Raw genomic sequence first — 15,911 nt, 5'->3', positions numbered from 1 at the left:
GTCCCTTGACCTCTGACCTCCAGATATGTGAATGAAAATGTGTTCTATGGGTACCCACGAGTCTCCCCTTTACAGACATGCCCACTTTATGATAACCACATGCAGTTTGGGGCAAGTCATAGTCAAGTCAGGACACTGACACACTGACAGTTGATGTTGCCTGTTGGGCTGCAGTTTGCCATGTTATGATTTGAGCATATTTGTTATGCTAAATGCAGTACCTGTGAGGGTTTCTGGACAATATCTGTCATTGTTTTGTGTTGTTAATTGATTTCCAATAATAAATATAGACATACATTTGCATAAAGCAGCGTATTTGTCCACTCCCATGTTAATAAGAGTATTAAATACCTGACAAATCTCCTTTTAAGGTGCATTTTGAACAGATAAAAAATGTGCGATTAATTTGTGATTAATCTCAATTAAATATTTTAATCGATTGACAGCCCTACTAATTATCAAATTTTCATTTTGACTTTTTTTATTTACTATTTCATAATTTTGACATTAGAAGTCATAATTTTGATTTACCTTGATTATTTAAATTTTTGTCATTGCTATTAAAAATATTGTAATCGATTGACAACTCTACTTTACATACAGCATGTGAGCAAATGTGAATTCAATAAGAATCATCTTTAACTATGCGTAGGCACTACTGGACTAGATAACATGCGGAGGGGAATTCTATAAAAAAAAAAATGCTGAAGGAGGAATGAAAGCTATATATCAGTAAATCAAATGTTAGCACAGGAGAAGAGGTGCTGGGTTGAGAGTGAACATGAATGAAAGGACACAGCAGGGAGGCTGAGGCTGACTAACAAGGGAGGATGTCAGGCTTGAGTCGGGTTAAAGGTAGAGCAGCATTACATGGCGTCTCTATCTGCTGTTTCTGCAGCGCTGCGGGCTGTCCGGGATCATTGGCAGAGAGATGCAGAAACTTAGGAGAGTAGGCCGGCTGTGCTAGAGGGGCCTGAGATTTAGGAGGCCTCCATTCACTCTGCCAGGAGGCTGGGAAAATAAGGAGAAGGGGGGAACACAAACATGGAAGGATGGAGGGAGAGAAACACACGTAAAGACATAGTAACAGGTGTATGAATGGAAAAGGTGTGAGCTAGCCTCTGACAGGTCCCTCTACCTGTCTCAGGGCCAGATGGCAGGCTGGTGGGCCTGGTGAGGCGAGTTTTGGGCAGTCTGGAAGCAGGAGGCGGTGGAAGTATGAGAGGGAAGGAGCTGAGAGGAGCTGAAGATGAAGAGGAGGAGGAGGACACAGAAGAAAAGGAAGGAATACTCTGTGTTTTCCAGGCTGAGAGAGGAAGACGGAAAGAATAAAAGAAAAGGAAAAAGATGGCAGAACAAAAAGCATACAAAGACTAATGCTGCATCCACATGTGATTTGAAAGAAGAGCCATAATATCAACAAGCTGTAAACAACTAAATGAATAGTTGGTGACCGTTGTGTTGCAAGCGCAGCTGGAACTCATGTCTGTCTTTTCTATTGAATGTGAATGCAGCATTAGCCCTGATGAAGACCAATAAAACAGCACCATGTACTGTATTTTGGATAGTTTCATCAATTAGAAATCACAATTTTGAATTGAGTTATGTAATACCTGCTTGCGAGGTATCAGAGAAAGTATGGAGAGATGGATCAGGGGGGGGTGAAGAAGAGAGAGTAGAGACGGAGATGGCTTTAGAAGGGACGAAGGAAGCGAAAGCCTCCAAGCCCTCAGCTGGAGAGGAGTCACTGTGGAAGCTATGGGGCCTTCGAGGAGCTGAAATGGGCACTAAGAAGATAGCAGAGTACAGACAGGAAGTGGCAAGAGGAAAGAGGAGAGCGGGAAGACAAACCAATAGAGAGAAGAATGATGAGTGAAACTAGAAATACACAGAATGTTTACAGACAGATATCTGCATATGAATGCAGAATCTGTAGGAAACGAAATTGACTTAATTCCAAGAACCTATGTGTTATATACAGTATTTAATTTTTTTTTTGATCACTTAAAGATGAAAACAAGCAGTAAGAGCTGATCTGAGGTCCGCTATCCATCTGCTGTCTATGAGAGCCAGCTGTCAATCACTCGCAAACTCCGATCAAACGGTCAAAATAGGCAGCGCTGATCAAATATGAATCAATATTCTGTTACGTTTCTGTTACGTTTCAAAACATCAGCATTGAGCAGAGAGGTAATGTTGAATTATGGACCTGGAACTGGTGCAACAGGCTGCACGGAATCATTCTCAAATGCATCTAATATTCCTTGAATGAATTAAACAATTCTTTACGAAACAAAATGACAAATTTACCAACATAATCTGACCCTAAAGTGACAAAAGACCACACAGGATGAGGAATATCTGTTGACCGATACCTGATCCGGCACCGGGCTGGAAGATTTTGGGAAGCGCAGGAGGGTGAGCACGTGTAAAGGCTGGCAATGTGTAGGCATAGGGGGTGGGCCGAGCCTGCTGGGTAATGCTCGGCGGTCGCGTGCGTAAAGAGGATGGAACAGAGGGGTCTGGGGGTTCGGGCTGAGGAGGACGAGATGAGACCGAGATGGTGGAGGAAATGCCAGTTTTCCAATCCATCTCTGAGGTTACTGGGTGAAAGATAAGAGATGAGTAGAATGGAAGGACAGGGTGAAGAGAAAGATGAGGGAGGGAGACATTAAATGAAGGTTTGAAGCAGTGAAACACAGATTTAAGATGTATACATGAAAGTGGAGATGTGGGAATGACGTTTTGCAGCACATTTTTGAGGAAACACATAAGGAGGAGAGGAAGTGAAAAGGGGGAAGAGGACTGAGATGAAAGAGTGGTAGTGATAGTGATAGTACTCAGATATGTGGGCAAGAGACAGTTTACCTGTGGGGCCTGATTCTATTACAGGCCTCCAAGCCAGGTCATGTACTCTCATGATAGAGGAGGCGGAGGCTGTTGTGAAGAGAGAAAAAGGAACAGCAGACAGAACGATAAAGTGAAAAGGGAACTGAGTTTTAAATAGGAAACAGAAGAGGAAGCAGCAGTTTGAGAACACAGTTCAAAGAGATATAAAAAGGTGAGAAAGGGACATCCTCGCTTGACTCCTCACAGCTAACACAGAGTCGAGGTTGACAACAGGACACGGACGAGGAGTCTTTTACAGAATTAATTACACCATGTAGTGTGGAAGCTGCAAATTGCAGTACAAATATACTCTCCCTTTCTAAATGTAGCGCAGCAACACTTTATTTAGAACGGATTTCTTCAGAGGCACGCGCAGGGTAGGGATGGTGTCAGTATGCATGTGGCTGAGATGTTGAAATTAAAATCATAACACAAACATTACATTATAATATTTACATTTACAACTACAGATTTCAATAATTAAAAATGGCCATTTGACAAGGCAAGATACCATGTAACTGCTGTGAGGGCCATTGTAGGTAAAAATAAATAAATAATAATAGTTATTATTATTATTATTATGGAGCCGGGGATGGGGGTAATATTCAGAGAAAAAGCTCAGAATTTACAAGATTAAGTCGTAAATTTACGAGAAAAAAATAGAATATTCTCTGAGATGAAAGTGGCAAATTTATGAGAAAAAAACAAAACTAATTTACAAGAAAAAAATTACAAATATTCTCTGCGATTCTAAAGTCATAAATTTGTGAGAAAGAAACTTAGAAATTCTCTGAGATATACAGTAAGTCACAAATTTAGTTTTATTTCTCCATGCACTCTAAACACAAGGTACATATATTGTGTGTTGGGATTTATGTAAATTAAAACTCACCTGGAAAAAAAAAAGTATGCTTTTTGTCCTGTTAAGGACATAATATGGTAGTGGAGCACTTCAGCCTCTTGTGGCCGAAATGAGTATTACAACAACAAACACGAAAAAGAAAAAAAAAGTCACCTGCCAAAACTTTTTTTTTTAACCTGTTTTCAGACTTAGAAAATTGATTACCAGAATTGTTTTTTTCTCATTTGCCTCTCAGGGCTTCCGTAGGGTTGTATACATAATTTGAGAGGAAATAAACTCCACTCTGTAACATCGCTGTATGTTCGCTCTAATAGAGTGATAGGTCTCCTCTCTATCTTTAACTTTACAGTTTGAATCAGGAACATCAGTATTTGGATCAAGTAGCTCCCGAACGCCTCGGATTAGTATTTCTTCTCAGACTGTCATTGCGTGTTAATTTGGTGTATTCACCTCAGTGATCCTCAAGTGTGTCCCCAGTCTTACCAGAAACAGCAGTAGCTAGTCCAAAGCTGGCCCTCCTCTCCTCACCGCCTTCATCATCGCTGTCAACGAAGTCATCCAGGTTTCCAATGTCACTCTGTTTCATACTCAATAGACTGGCCAGACTCTGCATGTCCTCATCTCTGTGGAGAGTAGAAAAGAATCCCCTTAAAGTACTAGATGTCTAAGAATATCTAAAATCTGGTCTTCAAAGACTTTCAATTCTGGGATAAAACTATACAGCTTGGAGGATTTACTACTTTCAGTTAATGATATATGCTGCTGGGTTGATGACTTACGTGGCCTTGCCCTCTTTCAGGAAGACACAAGACAAGTTCAGTTTCAGCGTGGCTTCCACCACTTTGACAGACAGCGGTTTGAGCTTCAGCGTTACGTCAAACTGGGCTGGCGTGGCACTGGCAAACTTCTTCATATTGACATCGGCTGATGCTAACACCTTCCTACGGCCTTTCGTCTCCTAATAAATAAAACCAATGGATAAGGAAGTCAATGCTGAGCACAGAAAATTATTTCGTCCTAAGAATACATATTAAAATCACAACTAAGGATAACGCAGATCCTGCAGACTCACATTTTCAATGACAAAAGTCCATTCCTTGTCTTCAAACTCCTCTGCAGTAGGGTCCTGTTGACAGACAAATAAATTATCCTATCTGTAATCCAAATAATTCATTGGCTGCGACTAAGTCGAGACTAAAGCTCATACCTTGAAGAGTGTGACGGTGATGTCTAAACTCTCTGGAACCTGCCAAAGCACCATGCCTCTGTAGGGGTTTTTGATCCCAGGCTGCCAGCTGTGGAGCTGACAGACAAACATAACAGAAACAAGGGATTCAATTTCACTATTGTTGTTATATTTTAGCCTCTTTAAAGCACACTTTAAATACCAACCCCTGTCTCCTAAAAATTGTGCTACACTGCTGTAAATACAAGATAAAAAGAAAGTTTATCCTCTTGGAACCATCAGAATCCAGAACAATATCTCACAGAAGTGTAACCATTAGTACTCCAGCAGCCCTGTAGAGACAATTGTGTATTTTGAATGCTTCTAAATGAACCTCTCTCTGCTTTATTACCTTTGTGCTGTGACGTCTGTTTCTCCTGATCCACACCACTCTCAGTTTGTCTGGTTGCCTGCAATCAAAGAAAACATTTTAGTGTTTCCAGTGTTTCATCACGACCAGCGTGGATGTAACATACAGACACAAACTATTTCCACACACACACACCCAGGTAGATACGCTAACACGTTTCTGAAAGGATGCTTCAGTTTGACTGTTGTTTACACAATAAAGTTCTATAGTGAACAAAGTGACTAAAGTTTGATCACAATCAATGACATGATTTGTAAAAAAAGACTGGGGTTGTATCTGTTGTATATACACATGTTAAATGAGACCAAATAAATGCATTTAGGTGGAGTTAACAGGCTCTCTTTCTTGCCGTTAGGAGCACCGGAGGACACCGGAGGACACCGGAGGACACCGGAGGACACCAGAAGGACACCAGAAGGACACCAGAAGGACACAGAGGCACATGATTTTTTTCAGGTTACCTGTTTCATGCACTGCTGTCACGATATAGCGACCGTTTTATAAAAATAACTTCTTTTTTTTTAATCGTATTTGCTCCAATCCCGCCGACTCAGCTTTAAAACAGACTGGATGAAAATTCAGGGCGATCACTAAAGTGATTGATTCACCCTGTGGGAAACATGACATTTCATGACAACCCATCCATCATGATGGTTGTTGAGATAATCCATCATCTAATTCCATGTAATCTAATAATGTAGTGCGAGGAAGAGCACAGGCTCAGGATGAGGGCAGATTGTAGCGTGCACACTAGCCCATCTGTGTGTGCTCTCAAAACAGAAAATGAAAATCTTGTGACTGTGTGAGCAACAACTCAGTGATAGAGAGTTAAGTCTCCTGGGGATAAACAGCTCTGACCGGATGAGTGCCTCTGTGAGAGAGCGAGAGGAAGATACTGTAAACACTGCAAACATACTATATGAATAGTGGGAGACCTCCCATTGTTTGTCGTTCAGGTTCATCTGGTTCTTTGTCAGTTGAAATTATTTGCACATTTGTTTGTGACGGGTTAGCCGAACTTTTCACCCAACAGTCAAACAACTTGATTCGCTTCTCCGTTGTCTCTAAAAACAGATGCACACACACGTCAACGCACCAATGCACATGCATCGCTTTCTGGTTCCGGTTCTGACTGCAATATTCAAATATCACTTATGTGACAAATATTAAATTTTGATTTATTTTTGAGTGCACCTTTTATGTTAAAAAGTGGTTGCCAATTTCACAAAATGGTTGCGAATGGCAATCTGGCAACCCGTTACTGTTGAGCCCGGAGAACCGAGATGTGGATGAAGCCATTGCTGTGAAAACAGCATGACCTGAGGCCACATTATGTTTCCGTTTCAACTCCATTTCCTCACGCTCTGCCCTGAAAAAGGAGGATGTGATCTGCAGGCTGCCACTGTTCATGACACATTTATGAGGTCACCATTGTATTAGAACCATAACCACAGATTGTTTTGTAATCACATATCTGGATACCTTTATCACAGGTTACAGAAAAAAAGTTCATTCTTGACCTTTGACCGGTAGTATGCAAAAAAAAACTAGCTTTTACCCAGAGCTTTCGACCACATCTCACAGTCTTCCTCAGCAGGTGGCGTTAACAGCAATCTTACAGGTTCACTCAAGCCACACTGTTTGAGATGAGTCTAATAAAATCACAGTCTGTCAGACTCCACATTGTCACTTTGGATGCATGGCAGATTGAATATCTTTTGAAGCAAATGGAAAAATGATATGCTATATATGTAAACAGAGACACAAGCTGTCTTTGGTTTCCAAAGCTCTTCCATCAGCCATCGGTGGATGTGTCTCACAGTGAGATCTACATCCACCGAAGACTGTCAGGCAACCTTATATGGAAGACAAAAGATGGTACAATCCTATGCAGAGATTGACCAGGTGTGATGACAGTTTTGTTTAGTTTTGGTTCATTTGAACAGCTAGTAGCTAGGCGTTGTCCAATGTGCTCCAGGCACTGTGGATATTTGAGGCGTTCTGTGACGTTTCCTCTCCCTCTGACCTCTGACCCGCCGACACAGCTTTTCTCCCAGCCGTCAAGTGTTAGGAACAGCTACCCTCATCATGCTAACTTTCTATCATGCTCCAGTTTTTACCCAAACTGTTTGTTGTAAACATCCATCCAACAGTTTACAGACTGACTTCCTGCTTCAACATTGTAATGAGGGATTATCAGCGACAGTTTCAAGTGTGCTCACTTTCAGTTTGGCCTCCATATAAAGTGGTTTATATAATCTGGATAAACAGTTGGTTTGTTTCCAGTTTGACTTTTCATGTTTTTGAACCCATTATAGATATGTTCTCAAATTTCAGTGATTACTTTGGTAACAATTCTATCATAACTGATAGAAACTACAAAAATAAGAGCCAAATTAATTAGAAATAAAACGAATGAATGGCAAGAATAACAAATAGCATGAACTAGGGGTGTTAGAAAATATCATAAATATTGAGTATATTGAGATATTATATTTGATGATACTGAATCGACTTTTAGTTAATAGTTTATATGCAAAGATTAACTCAGTCAATACTTTATTTCATTTAATTTGCAAATGCAAAAGCAGTTCCCACTGTTCTGATTGCATAAAGGTAAAAGGTGAAATTATTTTTGGTTGTTTTTTACTCAGATTTTATGCATATGGCAGTGTGTTTTTTACTTATGTCGCCTTGCTTACAGTATCGCAATATATCGCAATATATTGAATCGTAACCCCTGTATCATGACAAGTATCGTATCACCAGATTCTTGTCAATACACAGCCCTAGCATGAGCACTGGAGCACATGATCAACTAGTGTGCTGGCAGCTTCAATTCCAAGAAGTATTGAATCCATATAGTCCGTATTGGCCTTTAAAGAGACGTCCTGCTCCAAGACTGGGGACAGAGTGACTCCTTCTCATGTTGCATGTCTCTCATGACTAATGTGTGGGTTGGTGAGAATGGTTGTGAAGATGAGAGAGAGCAGGGAGAAAGAGACAGAACAGAAATAGACAACGTCTGCTGTGCTGAACTTCACAGAGGCTTAATAGCAATCCTACACCTGCTGCACTACTTATCAACAGGCTGACCTACAAATGTACAACAGTGTTTTTAGCCCGCCGGTAGTCTGCAGGTTAGTGGTTGGCAGAGTAAAGCTCCTCAAGACAAAATACATGTCATTAACATAACTATCACATCTGACTGGCAAATACCTCTCAAGTGTTTGTTTTCCACAGTTTGAAGTAGGACGTGTTTGAGCTTTACCATATGAGGGAATGCTGGCTGGTGTGAGGGGAAGTTGTTGATCATACGACATCTAAATAGTTTTCGCAGACTGTCTAAACACTTCAATGTAGGTGGCTTTCGCTTATCGCTTCAGGGAGATGGCCCTTCTAGTTGATCCACATTTTACACATTCCTGACAGAGACTGTAGAAAACAAACATACCGTCCGAGTCTGTGAGTTTTATTTCTTGCTAAACCTTAAAGTCCCTATACACCCACACAGACGTTTTCAATTATTTTTTGCATGATGAGTCTTTTTAGGACCGTGTGGGTTGAGACGACATTTCCCTCACTCTCCTATTGGCTTTATTGTACCAATTCAGGTGATTTAAAGGGGTCGCTTTAGGGCTGCACGATTATGGACAATCACAATTATTTTGATCAATATTGAGATCACGATTATTCAGAGATTTTAGGGACAAAATATTTTTATTGCAATTTCACATTTAAACAAACAGAGCGCTGCTTTTCACTTCCACGTTGTGCTGCATTTCAACCTTCAAAAATTCTAAATGTTATCCTTTTCTTTTGTTATTTTTATTTATAGTGGTTTATTTCCATAAAAAAACACACAATTCAAATGAATAGGAAATAAATTATTGTATTTTTATTTAAATACTTGCTCTTGCACTAGCTGCATATATAGCTGTACTATATTTCTGTGAAAAAATCTCCTTCAAACATCTGGATTTATTCAAGTTTCTTGCCAAAAAAAAGACATTTTACAAGATTACAATTGAACGCATCACGATAGCGTTGGAGTTTACATTCGCCCAATACTCATTTGTGCTGAGTAAACTGAGTAGATATTGGCCAACTACCTTTGTAAAGGTGCACCATATTTTTCCTCACATGCCAATCAGAGAGAGACAGGGCTTTTTCAGGAGGGGAGTCTTTAAGAGACAGGCGCTAAAACGGAGCGTTTCAGACAGAGGGTGAACACAGGTATATTCAGACAGACAGGATGACTAAAATAATGTGTTTTTTTAACATTAAAGCGTGTAAACATGTTCTAGTAGAAACCCAAAATACAAGTATAAACCCAAAAATATGCATGATATGTCTCCTTTAAGTTTTTTCAGACTGACAGATGGCACCGCCTCCTCATTCACTTCAATGAGACCACTGCTTTCATATAAAAGGATAGATATCAGCCTCATGTCTGTCTGTGTTAACTATGGAGCTGGAGTCAGGATGTGATTAGCATAAACACTGGAAGCAGATGGGAACAGCTAGCCTGGCTCTGTCTGAAGTTAAAAAATACACATACCACCTACCTCTAAAGCTCACTGATTAACATGTTGTATCTTGGTTGTTTTTTAAAAGAGGTTACATGCTGGAACTATTTCATGATTAACAAGGTGCAGTGACTGTGCACAGTTTACTGGATTCTTGACGTCAGAGTGAGGGAGCCAGATTTGGTACCATCATGCCTGTACAGAGACCAAAACCTGTACACACTGACTGGCAACTAGAGACACAGTCAGAGACGCTGTGCAGACGTGCTGGGAGGATGAACACACTGTTGTTAAGAAATAGTTTCAGCATGAAACTCCCCCCAATAACCACAACTTGTACATTTACATTTTAGTTCCTGTTCAGATTAAACCAAACAAGAGATAACATGTTCATTTGTGTGATATCGCTGGCTATAGCGCTGGTTGCCATATACAAAGGAGGGGAAAGGAGGGGAGATGGGGAGACAGCCAGCTGCAGCTGGTCTCAGTGTCTGTCTGTGGACTCTTTCAGTGTCACTATAGCCAGCGCTGCTGCAGTAACGTTACTGATCTCCGTTTCAGCGTCAGTTTATGAAATGGACTGTTTTGTCCTTGGTTTTTAACATTGTAAAACTAATCTTTACATCCAGGAATATAATAGTGTCCCCCCTTTTTGTTTTCTTCAGTCCTGTGTCTCCTCAGTCTCCGTATTTAACGGTCTCTACCGTTAAATCTGTGTAATTTAGCCAAGCCAACCAACCGAGTGACGCCAAAGGCTAGAGTACTGCAACAAAAAGATGAAACGGATCTTCTTCTTTTCTCTTACATGTTGACATTTGTCATGTTTGTTATACACATTTTCATCAGAGTGGAAATCCCTTCAGTAAACCAGCTGAACTTGGCTGAACGTTTCAGTTTCACTTTAAGAAACCACCGACAAAACGTCAGCTCATGGACCATTACCTCAAAGATCCCCCCAGACCCCATTGAAAAAATACACAATTTCAACATCATAAACATGTATAATGTTTTCCTATATGCTATAATGTTATCCTATATACTATAATGTTGTCCTATATACTATAATGTTTTCCTATATGCTATAATGTTGTCCTATATGCTATAATGTTATCCTATATACTATAATGTTGTCCTATATACTATAATGTTTTCCTATATGCTATAATGTTGTCCTATATACTATAATGTTATCCTATATACTGTATCTGTACATTTACAGTCTGCTCTTGCTTCCCTATAAATTCCATGTGTAAGTAATATGATGATGTGCCTAAGGGGAGAACGTAACTGTAGCACAGAACAAGCAAAGTGTATCAATCCTCAGTGTGTGGATAAACGCCCTCTATGACAGACATGTTGATACTGGTCCGTGTGTATCATACGTCTTAGATAATACAGAACAGAGTGACAGGAAGGTAGGTCACTCTACAAGCCAGGGCTGGAGGATTGGAAACACATGCTGACTGCACCGTGAGTAATGATAATGGAATTAAAGGAACTCCTGCAGTGCCAAGACTGAAGCAGTCAGACCAACAGAGCAAAAGACTAACAACGTATGACTGTTCTTTATGACTCTGATCTACACCCTCATCTACACTGGGTGGGGACGTTTTGCTCCAAACCCTTAAAGTTTTCCATCAGTAAGCTGTTATCTAATCGGACTGTGTGCATGCTGAGCGGGTTAGATAACGCTCCAAACTAAATTTTGGTGAGGAAAAACTGTCATGGCCATTTTCAAAGGGGTCCCTTGACCTCTGACCTCAAGATTACGAGAATAAAGTTATAACTTTACAAGAAAAAAGTCGTAATATTTCGAGAATAAAGTCAGATCTTTACGAGAAAAAAGTCGTAGTATTGTGAGAAAAAAGTCATAATATTACGAGAAAAAAGACGTAATATTACGAAAATAAAGTCATAATTTTACGAGAAAAAAGTCGTAATATTACGAAAATAAAGTTGTAACTTTACGATAAAAAAAGTCGTAATATTACGAGAATAAAGTAATAACTTTACGACAATAAAGTCATAACTTTACGAGAAAAAAAGTCGTAATATAACAAGAATAAAGTCATAATATTACGAGAAAAAAGACGTAATATTACGAAAATAAAGTCATAATTTTACGAGAAAAAAGTCGTAATATTACGAAAATAAAGTCATAACTTTATGAGAAAAAAAGCCGTAATATTACGAGAATAAAGTCATAACTTTACGACAATAAAGTCATAACTTTACGAGAATAAATCGTAATATTACGAGAATAAAGTAATAACTTTACGAGAATAAAGTAATAACTTTACGACAATAAAGTCATAACTTTACGAGAATAAATCGTAATATTACGAGAATAAAGTCATAACTTTACGAGAATAAATCGTAATATTACGAAAATAAAGTCATAGCATTACAAGAAAAAAAGAAAATAACACGTAAAATTACTACTTTATAATATTATGACTTTATTCTCGAAATCTCAGATTCGTTTATTTTCCTCAATGTGGCCCTAATACTCCGTCGTACCGTCATACATTAGACCTGCAACAATGATAAATGAAAATGTAAACAACAACAAAATAATTTCCACTAATTTTCTTTTATAAATCCACAGAGAGCCACTGAAGAGGAGCTAAAGAGCCTCATGTGGCTCCGGACCCTCAGGTTGCTGACCCCTGATCTAGTCAGAAAAATGTAATTGGTGGGTGAGGTGGCATTGAATGTATGACCTCATTGTACTTAACTCCTGGCTGCAGCCCTGCTGGTTCTGATGCTGTGGTTGACCACATCATCTCTCCACCTGCACACCTGACTCTACTGTTCTTCTACACATGAAAACTGGCATGACTCTGGGCTGCCCTAGTTAACAGGATGTCATACCACATGGTAACAACTACATGATAGGCTCTATATTAAAAAACAACATGCAGAAGGCGGAAGTGCTGGGGCGTGCTCTCTGAAGGAGCATCACCATATTATGATTATTATTTTAACACATTATTAACACAAGTTTAAAAGAAATGTCCTTCTGACAACACAAATCACAGCTTGACTGACATTTTTTTATTAAAAACAATGCAATGGCATCAACTCTGAGGACTAAGAAAAACATTTTATAACAAAAAAAATCAACTTTTTTTAAATTCAAGTTCACTTCCGGTCCTCTGTGTAAATAATAATAATGACGGAATAATAAACCAATAATAGGTTAATTATTTTATTGATATAAATGTTGCTCAAATGTCATTTTTGTGTTGTTGTTTTTTTGCCGAACATTAAAATGTTGATATTTTGAATGGAGTCTGGCATCACTTTCTTTCTCTGCCTGTCATTTGATCAGGTTTAAGGGCAGCTTTTACCCAAAGAAAACACAACAACACACACATATAAACTATATATTAGCTTCGTTATAAGTGTTTTAAATAAGTAACTTACCATTTATTGTTGCACTCTATCATCAGCTCTTGAAATGAAGCAGCGAACTGGAACTTGCTCGCTTTCTTTCCGGCCCTTTGCAGCCGCTTCCACACTGAAGTCATGATGTCTGATAAGTCTCTTTAATGAGACACCGATGGAGATGATGTTGATAATGTGTCCCCTCCACTGTGTCCTTCTCCTGGGGACAGATAAAGTCCACCTGTCTCTCTGACAGCTCCTCTGTAAGCGATGTAGGACCCTCTACTCTCCTCTCCTCTCATCCGGCTCACACTGCGTCTTCACCGGCTACAACAACAAACACACGCCTCCTGGAGCAGAGCGGAGACAGCTAGCAGCAAGCTCACTGAGGTGAGGAGGGAACCGGAAGTTGAGAAGTTTCAGAATAAAAGAGCCTTGTTGAATGCAGGTTTGTACAAAAGTAATTGTTTTTTTGTTTTTTTTTTAATTAACAGCATAAAAATGTAGATTGCTGTTCCAAAAGGTCTCACCACACTGCCACGATTATAATTTTTGGGAAATAAAATTAATTTATTATTTTAGCTGGCCTTAAAGGGGACACATCATACAATGGAGTATTAGATGTATTAAAGGTAGTATTAGAGGGGGAAAAATCGGAGATTTCGAGAATAAAGTCATAACTTTACGAGAAAAAAATCATAAAATTATGAGAATAAAGTCATAAATTTACAAAAAAAGTCGGAATATTACGAGAATAAAGTTGTAATTTTACGAGAATAAAGTCATAAATGTGCGAGAAAAAAAGTTGTTACTTTACGAGAATAAAGTCATAATATTATAAAGTAGTAATTTTACGTATTATTTTCTTTTTTCTTGTAAAGTTATGACTTTATTTTCGTAATATTATGACTTTTTTTCTCGTAAAGTTATGACTTTATTCTCGTAACATTACGACTTTTTTCTCGTAAAATTACGACTTTATTCTTGTAATATTACAAACCTTTTTCTCGTAAAATTATGACTTTATTCTTGTAATTTTACAACTTTTTCCTCATAAATTTATGACTTTATAAGTGATAAGAATGCATGGTATTTAAAAATACCCTTGCATTCTTTTCTTTTTTTAAATTGTGGAATATAATCTCCCCCCAGGTTGCCAAAACCTACAAATTCCCCAAAACAATACAAAGGACAGGATCAAAGTGCTCATTTTTACTTTATTTTTAATACTTATTTATTTATATTTAATAATAAAATCATATTATTAAGTTATTTGATGATGTTTGATTGTTTGTTTGTTTTTTAAATACATAGTATTAGCAATAATTTTTTTGGGATATATGTGCAGGTCTGGACATTTGGAAATAATCCAACTGAGTATAAGTATTTTATTATGGTTAGGGAGATACTAAAGTTGAGTTTATTTATTATTTAATTTGATCACTAAAATAACAATCTAATTTAAAAATGGCCATTTTGTTTTTATCACTTGAAGGGCAACACTTCCTGTTTCACCACAGTTTATTGTGGCTAACTTGACAGAGCCGAGCTGTGTATTAGGCAACATACTGCTGTAGGCTTTACAAGTTACACCTACAATGACTTCATATTCTGGCAGGATAATCTAATAACAATAATACTGGGATGTTGTTGATATGTGATGCTTTAGCTTTAAGCGTAAAAATAATGACAGCAATTCTGCAATAGATATAAAAAGGATAGAACAGAAAATACAGCCACTGGAGATCAAATACTATAATGTTCAGTGAGGTTTCTTAGCTGAGAGCCACAGGGGTTTTTCATCAGGGTGAAGGTTGATATCATTTGCTTTTATTTATTAATGAATAATAGATGCAAACAGTTTCTCCCTGCCTGAATACGACTCCTGCAGACGACTTAAAGAAGAGTGTAACATGTAACATGATGCAGGCAAACAGTCCTAAGATGAGCCAAACAGTGATTAGTGAGTTCCCATGAAGCTGTGTTTATAGGGATATTATCAAGGAGTGACTGCAAAATACAAATTACCTGTGTGTGTGTGTGTGTGTGTGTGTGTGTGTGTGTGTGTGTGTGTGTGTGTGCATGTCAGGGAAAGTTTCCCCTTGTCATGAGTCCCCCTCAGCTGGAGGGACTTTTCCAGTTTAGCCCCGAGTCTATATTTATAATCTGTCACTGACACACATAGAGCAGCTGGGAATATAATGTAGCCTCGGACCACACAGATAAACACCCTGTTCACACCCTGAAGGATAAAAGTTAAAAGATCTCATATCAGGCTTTGATATTCTTTATTTCATACGGCGTTACCCTTATTATGTTTACCAGATATAAAGTGTATAGAATATAAAATTACAAAACAAGATCTTCCTCCGATGCATACGGCTTCTGCCTGGAAATTGCCTGATTTGAGTTACACACTTTCACATAACACATTTGATCCATTGTTAATATAAACATACATAAATGGAGGAAACTTGTCACTTCTGTAATAAGACCTCTTTTTGTTATTTCCGGTATAACACAGTGTAATCAGTTATTGAATTGAGGTTAAATCACAGTTTTTCTAAGAATCATATGTATGTGATGGGTCCAGTTTACACCGGTCATATGGTCAAATTCACATAGCATTTTCTATGTAAAACTGAC

General features: G+C 38.5%; 1 protein-coding gene across 4 annotated transcripts in view; it reads right to left on the bottom strand.

The window, feature by feature from the left end:
* Positions 1-13,636, bottom strand: part of ehbp1l1a (EH domain binding protein 1-like 1a) — a 38,869-nt gene extending 25,233 nt beyond the window's left edge. The window contains exons 1-11 of one of the 4 annotated variants that reach the window (XM_074623850.1): positions 13,305-13,636; positions 5,329-5,386; positions 4,959-5,054; positions 4,824-4,877; positions 4,531-4,709; positions 4,235-4,374; positions 2,869-2,937; positions 2,376-2,603; positions 1,614-1,787; positions 1,139-1,306; positions 871-1,011 (exon numbers count right to left, since the gene is read on the bottom strand). In XM_074623850.1, the coding sequence (XP_074479951.1) occupies positions 871-1,011; positions 1,139-1,306; positions 1,614-1,787; positions 2,376-2,603; positions 2,869-2,937; positions 4,235-4,374; positions 4,531-4,709; positions 4,824-4,877; positions 4,959-5,054; positions 5,329-5,386; positions 13,305-13,408 (1,411 nt within the window). In that variant the 5' untranslated portion in view covers positions 13,409-13,636. The remainder of the gene's footprint in view (positions 1-870; positions 1,012-1,138; positions 1,307-1,613; positions 1,788-2,375; positions 2,604-2,868; positions 2,938-4,234; positions 4,375-4,530; positions 4,710-4,823; positions 4,878-4,958; positions 5,055-5,328; positions 5,387-13,304) is intronic. The other 3 variants (XM_074623851.1, XM_074623852.1, XM_074623853.1) reach the window with 3 other exon arrangements.
* Positions 13,637-15,911: the final 2,275 nt, after the last annotated feature.

The sequence above is a fragment of the Sebastes fasciatus genome, chromosome 22 (genome assembly GCF_043250625.1).
Source record: "Sebastes fasciatus isolate fSebFas1 chromosome 22, fSebFas1.pri, whole genome shotgun sequence".
Lineage (NCBI taxonomy): Eukaryota > Metazoa > Chordata > Actinopteri > Perciformes > Sebastidae > Sebastes > Sebastes fasciatus.
This window is presented reverse-complemented; position numbering and strand designations above follow the sequence as displayed.